Source organism: Cricetulus griseus (genome assembly GCF_003668045.3).
Source record: "Cricetulus griseus strain 17A/GY chromosome 1 unlocalized genomic scaffold, alternate assembly CriGri-PICRH-1.0 chr1_1, whole genome shotgun sequence".
Taxonomy (NCBI): domain Eukaryota; kingdom Metazoa; phylum Chordata; class Mammalia; order Rodentia; family Cricetidae; genus Cricetulus; species Cricetulus griseus.
The window spans coordinates 972654-985028 of record NW_023276807.1 but is presented as its reverse complement, the minus strand read 5'-3'; the positions used below and the strand labels follow the sequence as shown (position 1 = coordinate 985028).

The following is a 12375-nucleotide window of genomic DNA, read 5'->3' as shown; positions in this document are numbered from 1 at the left end:
TCGCTCCTTGAGTCCTTTCCAGGAAAGAGTTACTCTCCCCTCCCCAGTGCTCTGAAAGGCTCTGGGGGAGGCTAAGGCGAGCCAGGGCCCTGTCCTCAGCTCACACAGACTGGGACCCACTCTTCCAGAAGGGAGGAGGGACCATATCTCCCTTTCCTTGAAGTACAAGCCACTTCTAGGCCACCCTGGACCCCCCCACTGTCCCTACCCCTTATGACATGATGCTATTGAACCAGTGACCTCAGGGCTGAGCATAGCCCTGCCACCTGCCTGCACGATGCTGTGGCCCTCTGGGATGTCTTCTGGGACGCTGGCCTCATAGCTGCTTTGCAGAAAGATGGGCCGGTTGTCATTCACATCCAGGACTGTGACAAACACGGTGGCCGTACCTGTGCGCCGCTTGCCTACAGGGCCATTGTCTGTGGGAGGCGAAGGAGAGCAGGCATTAGAAGATAGGTACTCTAAGTCATCAACCAGAGACACACTGCCCTACACCAGCCTCAAGGGATGGCAGCTCATTGCCCTTCCAGACCATCAACAACACTAGCAATACCCAGGGCTGACCTAATGCCGCGTCACAGATAAACTTCTCTGGCTCATTCAGTCCTCACAACGGCCTAGGGAAGTAGACAGGATTCTCCTTTCCAACTCATAGCGGAGCTAAGCAAGGCACTGAAGAAGGGGGGATGAACGGTCAAATTTTTAGGAACCTATGCACGTTGTTCATTCCATAAAAGGGGCTTTTGGAGATGTAATTATGTTAAGGATCTTGAAGGGAGGACAGTCCTATTATCTGTTTACCCAGCGATTAAGCGTCCTTAGAAGACGAGGTACTCTGAGCACAGTGGGTACCTGTAGTGTCTGATGGCAAGCCAAGGCAGGGGGACTGTTAGAGACCAGTTATTTGCGTGCCGCCTGTCTCAAAAAAAAAAAAAACCACCAATGAAGAGAAGGTCATATGAAGATGTGGCCATAAGCCAAGGAATCCTGTGGCCACCAGACATGGAGGAGCAAGGAAGGAGTTTATGGAGGGACTGTGGTTCTGCCAATACCTTGATTTCGAACCTCCAGAACCAGAGACACCACATTCTTCTAAGCCACCAAAGTTGCCTTGATTTGTCCCAGCAAGGCTGGGACCTGCACAGGTGAGGCAATATGACACTGCCTGCTGTCCAAGCCAGGGTGCAGTGAGGGACGAGGGACACGGGGTAAGTCACCTGGGTCAGCCACCTCAAGGGCAGGTGTTTGTTGCTCCAGTCACAGATGATGGGCAAAATGTGGGCCCAGAGACATAGAGTTTCTGACTTCTCAAAAGAGACTGAACATCTGAACTTTGGAATAAAGGCTTTTTTAAAAAAGTTCCCCACTAAGTATTATTGTTTCCTATTAAACATCAGGCTGGCCATACCAGTTTGCCTACAGGGTGGGCTTGGTTCTCAGACTTAAAGCATGTTGGGGCTCTGTGGGAGCCAGCCAGGGTGGAGGAGAGCTGTGACATAGGTGGCCCTGCCTTGGAAAGCTGCTGAAAGTCCTCCCCAGAAGGTGACACTCCTGTCCAGTGTTGTGTGTCCCAACCAGGACACTCAACCCAGGGAGGAGCAGGGCAGTTGGGTTGGCTGGGGACAGATGGTGATTTGGTTTTTCTTTCCAGATGAGCACACACGGGGTACAGGTCATTCACCCCAGGGTGGCCCCTTTTACTCTTCTAGGTTCCTCCCTCTCATCCCAAAGATGCTGCCTCAGCTGAGGATGCTGAGCTAGGAGACCTTCATGGAGGATGGGACCAAAGCCCTGTGCTTCTGCCAGCTCAAGCCAAGGCTGGCTCCAGTTGGGTGATGGACTTCCCAGGCCACACTCAGATTGGGCAGAGACCAGAGCAGGATAGAGCCATCTGGGCATGGTTGAACTGCAAGGGACAGTTGACTGGAAGAGTGTGACATAGCTCATTCCTACTCACACAGACACACACAGAGACTTGCACACACACATGCATACACACAGACATTCACAGACACAGACAGACATGCACGCACACACATACACCTCTCTCATCTGTCCATCAGCAATCCACCCCCCCCTTGATGCTGAGATGGGTGGGATACCCTCCCTGCCCCATCACCCTGTCTGTAGCAGTAGAGATGAACAACTTATAGGCATAACTGGGCACAGTTCACTTCCCTAGTCATAATGAGGTGCCCAGCTACTAACATGGACCAGATGGAACTAACCACAGCTGGTCTAAAGGCAGAAGCTGCCAAGGCTGGGGAGAAGGCTTCTCTACTGCTACACATGAACCTGGGAGGATGTTGAATTGGGGTGGCTGTAATGAATGACCACCATGGTCCAGAGAACGACACAATCAACTCCCAGGGCAGAACAACCAATGCAGGGAGACCAAGTTCTAACTAGTCACTGCCCATTTATTGTAATTTTTGATTGTTTGAGAAAAGTCTCAGGTGGCCTAGGCTGGCCTCAAACTTGCTGTGCAATCAGGAATGGCTTTGAACTCTTGAGCCTTCTGCCCACACCTCCCCTGTGCTAGGATCACAGGTGTGTGCCATCATGCATAGATGCACAATGCTCATATGGCACCTGTCTTCCCTTCCTGCTTTGTTCTGGCATAGCAACAGCAAGTCTACTTAGTGGCCTTACCCTTCTCAGCACTTGGGATCACCAGAAAGTAACCGCTCACCCCACAGTGCCTGATAATACTATGAGTGCGGTGGACCTTTCTTTACTGGCCTAAGGGCAGAGTTTGGGCTCCAAGCCTGGCTCCCCAATGTGAACTCTGCCTAGGATAACTGTGCAGGCAATATGCAGGGAAGCTAGCTCTTACCTATGGCCTCCAGCACAAGTGTGTATGCAGCCGTGGTCTCACGGTCCAGGCCGACGACGGTTCTCACCACAGCATCCCGGTAGCCCACACTGAACTTCCCATCCACATTTCCCCCTGCAGGCACGAGTGAAGAAAGATTTAGGTTGGGCAGCAGAGCTCTATATCAGATAAAGGGAGGCACCACGACTCTCCCAAATGGGGACCTGCACAGGACCCCTCAAAGGATGCTATTAATCTCTTACAGGTGGGAGGCAGCCTGTGTGGGCTGAATGACTGACTAGAAGCATAAGTGTTCAACATCTATTGAGCACCAACTGTGTACCAGGCACTCTAATTATGGACCAGTTCATCTAACCTCCATTTGATCTGAGGTTCTATGACCTGTCCTGTGCTCCTCCTAAATATCAACTCTGGAGCTTGGGTCCTGCCCACATTGCCCTAGCCTTTCTTTCAGGGGAGACTGAGACTTGGGTAAGGGCTTTTTATATGTGGTCAAGGGCTGACTTTGGGGTGGGGAGCTGGATGTTTCCCAGGACCCTCATCTTTGGGGATATGGGGCATTAAGGACTGCAGCTCTCTGGGCAAGGACCCAGGTAGGACTGGAATGGAGCAGAGGGACAAGTGGACAGGAGACAGGTGAGGCTTGGTGGCCCTGGATGGTGGTCCCCTTGTGGGGTGGAGGCAGGGAAGAGGGTTCTCTGGGATCACGAAGGAGAGATGCCGCTCATGTGAGCTGGCCGCAGTACAGTACATTAGACAGCAGAGGGTGCCATTGCAATGTGCTTGGAAGAATCAGGGCTGTTCAATTGGTTTCAGAGATGGAAAATCTAGAAGAGTTCAAGGCCAGTGAGCCAGAACTTTGCGGGTTCTAGGACGTCTCCTTTCTCTTTACAAGGTTTGTCCCTCAGGGAAAGCCCTGGAAGTCAACTTCTGGGCTCCTTACACTCTAATATGTCTTCTGCAATGGACAGAACCCAGTTCTGCATGAGACAAGAATACATGGGAGTTAGTGTTGGTGGCAGGGCCTCTATGCTGATGTCATGTGGCTAACTAACTGTCTTGTTAACTGTGGATTCCTGGAATGGCCTTTGAGCTAGGAGTTGAGCATGAGGAAAGGAGGAAAAGGCCTGCAAAGGAGAGCCTGGGGGCTGAAAGGTCACTGTGGCTACAGGGAAGCCATGAATAACATGTGAGCCTGGAATCCCTTACTGCTGTGGCCAGCTGTCAGGCAGGGTAGTGTGTACACTGCACATGTGTTCAGGGAATGCATGCAGAGATGTGGTATAGATGTGACAGGACCCTAGACCGCTCATAAGCACAAAGAAGGTGGCTATGGCGGGGGTGGGGGTGGGGGTGACGACTGAGGGATGTGGAGGGCTCTTCCCACCTGCCCTGCATCCCAGTGCCTGTCAGATGGGCCATGTGTTGAAAAAGGCTGAAAAACTATTCTAGCTCATGAGATGACAACTGCAGAATGTGTTTACTGTTCCCGATAGGTTCCACTACTGTGGCAGGTTCACTTTCCCCAGAAAGCCAGGGCAGGACCTCGTCAGCTTTAGCCACAACTCTACTGGCAGTGGCTACTGAACATGCTCCAGCCCAAACTAGCCCATTTAAAGAGTTTGCAACCATCTGCCTCTCAACAGATGGGAGTTCTCAGGGAAGGATGAAGCCACATTCCTTCGGTGACTGCTTTCTCACCCTGAAGTGGGGTGAAGGGACACCCCAGTCAACACTGTCTCCTCTGACTACCCCCACCCAGTACACCTTCAGCCTTGAAGCTCCCTGAACTAGTAGCAAGCCCTTGGGGAGGCATGAGAGTAGAGGCCTATGTCCCCTTTCCACACTTCTGTCCCCACCTGGTCCAGGTCCCTGTCAGGAGGGTTGGGGCAGGGCCAGGAGGCAGCAAGGGAAGTACCTGTGATGAAATAGCTGAGCTCCGCATTGAGGCCCACGTCATTGTCCGTGCAGTTCAGCCAGACCACTCGGAACTCACGGGGAACGTCCTCAGACACGGACACGTTGTACACAGCAGGGAAGAACGTGGGCGTCTCATCATTCACATCCAACACTATGAACAGAAGGGACACACTAGGCTAGGCCTGGCTACTACCGTGGATGCTCAGGACCACGCAGCAAAGGGTTTCCAAGGGGGTCATGGGCTCCTGGTGACACGTCAATGCTGTCTGCTTATGAATCCAGGAGTCCCGTATGGTGGCTGAGCTAGAAAGGTCCAAACTGACCAGAGCTAGCACACACACCATCCCTGACTGTCATATAGCTGTGATAAGGCCAATATGTCCTTAACAACAACAACAGCAATATTAATAATGACAATGACACTAAGGGTTCTCCCTCAGCCCACAGCCACCCTTCATGGCATCGTTGTGAGGCAGGTGTCACCAGCCACACTGTAGACGGGAGGACAGAAGCTCAGAGCAGTTGAGTAACTTGTCTGCAGTCACACAGTGATAGAGGGGAGGGGCTGTAGTCTTGGAGAGATCTACTCCAGCTTAAGAGAGGGATCCCAGGGAAAGATGCTGGCTCTGGGGGTTTTCCTTCCTAAACATTTAATTTCCCTTGAATATTTGTATGTCTAGCTTTTCACACCAGCAACCCCTTTTTTTGAGCACATGGGCTTAGGGTGATCCTTACAAGTGAGATGATCCTCCCCCCCATTCTCTGTAGTTTCACCTGGAGAAGTGACAGGCCGTTGTCACTATCTGTGGTTTTGCTGAGCTTGGAAAAGAAGTTCTTTGGGGGTCCTCTTTGGGGACATATTTCTTATTGATTATTTGGTGAAGTAGCAGGTCCCCAAACTGGCTCCCGGCATCTACTAGGGAGTCTTGTATCCACAGGAGAGGGAAGAGCTGGCTCTGAGATGCTCGCTATCCCACGTCTCCATTGAAGAGGAACAGGCTGTGTGTCTGTCTGAGACTAACCACCTGTCTGCTTCCCTGCAACCTCTGGATGGAGAGCCAGGAGAGCTAGTCCTGGCTAAGTCCTGCTTGTACTTCCTCAGGGTCCTTCCTGCCTCCAGTCATCCTCTGTCAATGTCTCCATCATTCACAGAGCTAAAGACCTTGCAGATGGGAAATTGTATTCCCATCACACAGGCAAGCACAATGGCACTTAGACCCAAGGGGTGAAGAATCTGGGAGCAGAGGCCCCTAGCTAACTTCTTCCCTCCATAGCCATGAAACCCTATGGTTCCACACCTACAGAATGGGGAGTCTCCTTTATATGGGAGAAAACGACAGCTTCTTGAAGATGACAGACCTGCTTGGAACCCTGGGGTCCCAGAGTCTGTAGATGCTCCCATTACAGCATCTACAGAGATGCTGTGATGGGGGACTAGGAGGGGTGAGGGCCTTGGTGGGGTGCTGGGCTTTGAGGCAGTGGCCAGGTGGAGACAAAGCATTTTGAACATAGTAGAACAATCAGGACTAGGCTGTTGGGCTTCCCACTGGTGAGGGTACCCTATGGCTAGTGCATGGCTGGTAAGTAAGTGACGGCACTGTCCCAGATCCAGCTCCTAACAGAATGCACCCCTCACCTCGGATGGTGAGCGTGCTGGTGGAGCTCTTGGTAGGTGTGCCTGCATCACTGGCCACGACCCGCAGCTGGTACTCGGCGATGCGCTCACGGTCCAACTCGGCTGTGGTTCTGACCACGCCACTGGTGCTGTTGATGACAAAGTCCATGCGGGGCAAGCCCACCTGCATTCGATAGGACACTAGCCCATTCAAGCCCTCGTCCAGATCGATGGCCACCACCTGGAGGGAAGGAGAGGCTATGTGAGGAGTGATGCCAGGATGAACACTTTCCTGGGAGTAACTTCTCCTTTCCTACCAAAAAGAACTTAGTGTATCAAACATACTGCCACTGTCTGCTGCGAACCCCGGCTGGTCACTGTCCCCTGGGCAGCCTCTACTGGGCAAGGTGTCAGAGTTGGAAGCTTCTCACATTATCTCCAGTGCGAATGCACTGAGTGAGACCAGGGTGGGAAGGATTTGCTAGGGCCAGATCCAGGCCCCCAAGTTTGGCCCTTCAAGTCCTGCTATCCTTCTAGGAAGCATTTCCAGGCCTCCAGCAGGCCCTGGGATCCTATACTGTTACATGGTCCAGAACCTTCCCTCATCCTCCAGTTCTTCTGGTGCTGGCTGCCAGTATCACTCAGCCTAAAGACCCTTTCATCTCCTGGGCCTTGACTTCACAGCCTCTAGAACCAACTGCCCTCTCTGCTTTATAAGTTAAAATAAAGACAAGTGTAAAAGGATGTTAGGGCTATTCTTTAAAGCCACATGAAGATTTCACTTTGTAGAGTTCATCTGACGTTAAGCCAGGCAAAGCTCCTCCCAGGGTCCCACATTGTTCCCACTGGCAATTCCAGCCCTGGTCAGAGAGCTTCCCAGCACATCACCCCAGCACACCGAGAATTTCACAGGATCACACCTGAGAACTTCCAGAAAAGTGCATAGTGAAAACAAGAGCTTTGTGGTCTAAGCAAGACTCTTGTCATTGGAAGACAATGGTCCAGTTTAGTACAGGGGAATGGCCAAGACTTCTCCACTCTTCTCCACCACCTTCCAGGATGGGGGCTCAGTGCTTTGACTTTATTTGGGTCTAATCCCAGAAGGTTCTTATACATGCTCAGCAGAGATCTTTCTTGGTTGAGGTCCTAGGAGGGGCTGGGGTTGGGTGCACAACTTAAGAGGGAAACTCTTCCTGAATCTGAGGTTTCCTTGTCACATATTCCCAGTTCCTGTAGCCCTTCCCCGTGGCTTTGAGCAACTTCTGTAAAATCTGCCCTGGAGGCTTCTCATTTCCTCCTGTCCTGAACGCCCCACCCCCACCCCCTTTCCACCCTTAGCACCAAGTTCAGTTACTCTCTTGCTCCTACCTCCTTTGGGAATTTCTCCTTGGGCACTGGCTGTTGTGGTTGAGGTGAGGCTCCCCCTGCTGGGAGCTTGGGAGAATATCTCCATTTTTCAGGGGTCAGACACATTGTCAATCTCCTCTTATAGGGGAAAGCCTAGTGAGCCAGTGGGCACAGGCAAGGTCATGTCCTCTGGTGTCCTGAGAAACAACCCATCTTCTTGGAATGTGGACAAGTGATCCACTGTCTCGTGTATAAACCACGCCACATACAACGAACTCCATAGCCGCTGTGTGTTCCCTGCTTCTATTCTGCTGTATATCCTCAGCACCTCTAGGAGGGCACCACTGCTATTCCAGCTCTCAAGTGAGAAATCTGAGGCTCAGAGGGGTTGAGGAGTGTACTCTGGGTCACACAGCAATAGAGGTAGAATTGAGATGTACATGCATATTGCTTGGACTCGAATGCCTTTCTTATGAGACGCTGGGAATGGAACCCAGGGGCTTGCTCATGCTAGGAAAGTGCTCTTCCATGGGTCCCACCCCAGCTCAAAAGTCCATAATCTTAACCTTGAAGCCCTCCCAGAGTTCCTAAGACATTCCTGGCAGGACATCACAGCCTCTGAATCAGTGTTCTCAGGGCCTCCCAGAACAGAAGGGTGACAGGCATGGGGAGAGAGATTCTACTTCTTCTGGACTGTGGGGAGTTGGGGAGTCTTTTCAAAGCTTCCTTCCCAGTGGGAAGGATCTCATTTCTGTGCAGAGCCACTTGGGGGCTCACAGGAGAAAGGGAGCTTACAACAGGTGTGCTGAGCCACGCATCTGATGTTTTGTTCTAGAAGCATCTTCAACTTGCAGCATTGGGGTCTTAGGTTAGACCCCCATGAGTTGGGAACTTTCTGAGCCAGGGCTCCCCAGAACTCTATCCACCCTACTGGTTTCTGCTTCTGCCTGATCCTACTCCTCATCCTTGCCCATGATGTGATCCGTCCGTCTCTCCAAATCTGCTGGTTCTTCCAGACTTCAAGGCTCTGTCCCATGGGACCTCCCAGACCAACTCAGTTACAAGTCCCTCAGCACTTGCAACTCAGTTGCAAGTCCCTCAGCACCAGCTGTCCAGGCTACTTGGCTTACATACTGTTGGGGGACTGATGAAAATGCTTAGAGCAACACTTACTTGGTAGACAGAGACCCCTGCAGGGGTGCCTTCCAGAACCTCAGCCACAAAAGGCAAGTTCTGGAAGGTGGGGTCATTGTCATTGAGATCCAAGAGGTTCACAAAGACTGTGGCACTGCTGGTGGCCTTCAGAGGGGGTCTGCCACCTGAAAGGACAAGGAGGAAGGAGGCAGGGGTGGGAAGGTGGGTGTAAGAGAAAAATGATGGAGTAAAGGAGGCATTTACAGATCCCTGCCCCAATCCCCAGGTGTCCCTTCCCAGTCCCTCCCTACTGCAGGGTGCCATGGGGGCGGTCACATCTGGGATATAGACACTGTTTTATTCTTAGTGATGAGATAACCCTCCTGAGTGGGCTCCGGGACCCCTAAGGACCTCCCAGGGGGGCATCCCCAGAGGTCAAGAGCCTCTGCCTATGGAGGAGCTCAGAGGTGGTGGTGCAGGAGTCCGTACAGTCTGTGACAGAGACAATGATCTTGCGCATGAGCTCCGCCTCCTCGGGGTCAGGGTTCTCGCGGTCCAGCATGACGTGGGTGGTGCGGATCTTGCCTGTGGTGCTGTTCAGACTATAGAACTTATTGGGGGGCTGGATGCTGTACACCAGGGTGCCATTCTCCCCCAGATCTGGGTCCACAGCCACCACCTGCCCAGGAAGGAACAGACCTCTTGCTGAGTTAAAATGCAGTTCCCGGCCCAGGCCCAAGAGGAGGCAGTGGGCTCTCTTGCCCAATCAGGGCTCTGTTGGGAACAGGAGGGGCATGAGATTCATCAGTATCACGGTCTGGGTTCTCTGGCATCTTCACTGTACTACATGGAAGCCCCCTTTTTATTCAAGCCCGGCTGCCCCATGAGTAAAAGTGGGATGGGCAGGGATAGGGAGGGCACTGGGGATGTGGTTCAGGCGGTAGAGTGCCTGCCTGCCTAGCACGCATGCAGCCCTGGTGGGCTCCATCCCCAGTACCGTACACACTGATGATGGTGGTACAGGCTGACTTCCTAAGGCTCAGGAGGTGGAAGCAGGGCCGTCAGAAGTTCTAGGCTTGTGTGCTGGGAAGGCTGGGAACCCTGGCCCTCTGCGGAGCTTTGGGGAAGATGTGGGTTGTGGAATCTGGGCCTGTTATCACAGGACCCGTTCTTTCTCCCTCCAGCACTCCCAATGGTGTAGGATTTGAAAAGCACTGGGCCTCTGTGACACCAAGGCTGGGGCAGGGAGCTATTCGCTGAGTCCCAGTTTGGAGGGACTCAGAGCCTAGAGATACATGGGCCAGACTCAGGGTCACACAGCACCAGCCTTGGGGTGATCCTGTCCTCTCTGGTAGCCTCCCAGAGTCCTGAGACAGCAGTGGCTCTCACCCCTCAGACATCAGAGGGGGACAGGATGATGATGGGGTAGGGGCGGTGGGGGAGAGAGGTTGGCTGTAGTCCCAGGGGCAGCATCAGAACAATGTCATTAACTTCACTACACGGGGGCAATGACAGCCAGGGCTGGTCAGCTCCTCCGTCTCACTTGGTGTGAGCTTTTATGCTCTGGCAGCAGAATTTGTCTCTGCTCTGGCTTAATCCCCAGCTGAGGTGTCTCTGGGGTCACTAGACCAGAACAGATAGATATCTGGCCAGGGGCTCCACTTGTCACCATCTCTGGGAGGCATGGGGAGAGGCTCATAGGGCAGCTCCCTTGCCAGTGAGATCTTCAGCATGGAGATCTCACACCAGGCTCATCTGATCTTACCTACACTCTCCCCACCTTGTAGTAGCAGAGGGGTGAAGAGGGGTCCCCACCTTCCTGTCCTGGATTCCTTCACTGTCTTGTGACCATACTGCCTAGTGTCTCCAGCCCCCATGATGGGGCCCCACTACCCTATTTTACAACAGGGAACAATTCATTCCAGGCATAATCCAAGCCTGGCTGCATCGGGTTGCTGAGGGACAGGGGAAGCAAGTATTCCCTGTATTTCTTTCTGTGTGGGTCTCTACAGTTACGGCAGGGACAGGCCTCTTTATTCCTGTTTCCTTTGGACAACCCATCCCAGGTCAGAATTCGAGGTCAGTTTCATAGTGAGGAGGGCGCTCTCCTGCAGAGCATGCCCAAGTCCCATGCCCTAGATGGGGGTGGGCACAGGCCTTGATCTCTCAGCCACTCTGTGGTCATGGGGTGGGGTGGGGGCCCTGGGAGAGGGCAGAGGCTAAGACCCTGCCTGGAGGCTCCCCACTGGGTGAGTCTGTGGCCTCTCACCACTTTGCCCTCATTTATTTCCCATTTCATGCTCGTCATTTTTCTCCCACCTGACGGGGAATAATTCTCTCTCCCTCTTCTTTATTTTGCTGGAGGGTGCTGAAAGGCTCTAAATCAATGCCCATCAGCAGGTCCTTGAAGGAGGCCCCAGGAGCAGCAGGGAGAGTCGGGCCCAAGCTCACTGTGGTGGGGGTGGTGGTGAGAGAGAGGCATCTGGCTTATAGGGTATGCCAATCAGGAAGACCCCTGGAGCCCACATGTCCGGCACACCGAGGCCCAGAAAGGCATGTACTCTCATAGGTTCATCTGCTCACGGACTCTAAAAAATCCTTGTTTTTCATCACCTCGGGAGTCTCGGCTGGTGCTTATGCTAGAATGGACCTTGGGAGGGTCCTAGGCCACCAACAGATTCTCCAGATGAGGAAGAACCAGCCCAGCCACAGAGCTGGAGGCTGATTGATGATGAGGCAAACCTTCTTAGCAACCCAGAGGCCAAGCACAGCCTCAAACAGCATGTATCTGAGATATATTGCTTAGCTACCATGTGCCTCACTCACTATGCACCACAGTGACCCGATGACGATGATGAGGAGACCGCAGTAGGGGGTAACTGCCGATAGTGGCAGCTGCCACGTCCTGGAGCTTCCAGCATTTTGACTAATCAAAATCTGACACAGAGGGCTAGGGTGATGGCTCAGGGGGCAAAGCAGTTGCCACTCAAACCCAATGACCCAAGTTCAAATCCTCAGATAAACCCACATAAACACTGGAAGCAAAAGTACATGGTATGTGATGCCAGCACTCTCAGGGCAAAGATGGAGGCAGAGACAGGAGATCCCTGGAATTCCCTGGACCAGATAAGCCTGGAGAATGCAGGGGTGAGTGACAGGAGACCCTGACTCAAACTAAGTGAAACGCAAGGTCTGACAGCCAAGTGGTTCTCTTCACACACATACACAACACAACACTCACACATAGGATCTGACCACAGCAATTTCAAGTGAAGGCTCTTACTAGCCCCACTCTCTAGGTAGTGGGAGTGAACCCAGAGAGGGTCAGTAACTTGCTTAAGGTCACCGAGCTGACAACTGGCATCACTGGGATTAGAACCCAGGTCCTTTGGTAGCAGAGGCTGCCCATTTACCCCCTAAGCTAGCTTCTTCCTTGTAGGCAGGTAATTTAACAGATAAGCCCAGACTGTGGGACTTCTCAGAAGGAAGCATTTTGGAGGCGGCAGGGTGTGGTTAGCCTCTC

The 12375-nt window shown here is 52.7% G+C and overlaps 1 protein-coding gene across 6 annotated transcripts in view; it reads right to left on the bottom strand.

The window, feature by feature from the left end:
• The window catches only part of Cdh23 (cadherin related 23), a 332359-nt gene that overhangs the window by 95633 nt on the left and 224351 nt on the right, over positions 1–12375 (bottom strand). For all 6 annotated transcript variants that reach the window (XM_035452205.1, XM_027388310.2, XM_027388311.2 and 3 more), the window contains 6 exons: positions 9342–9531; positions 8892–9037; positions 6393–6612; positions 4755–4907; positions 2837–2950; positions 271–419 (listed from right to left, as the gene is read on the bottom strand). In XM_035452205.1, coding sequence (XP_035308096.1) covers positions 271–419; positions 2837–2950; positions 4755–4907; positions 6393–6612; positions 8892–9037; positions 9342–9531 — 972 coding nt within the window. The remainder of the gene's footprint in view (positions 1–270; positions 420–2836; positions 2951–4754; positions 4908–6392; positions 6613–8891; positions 9038–9341; positions 9532–12375) is intronic.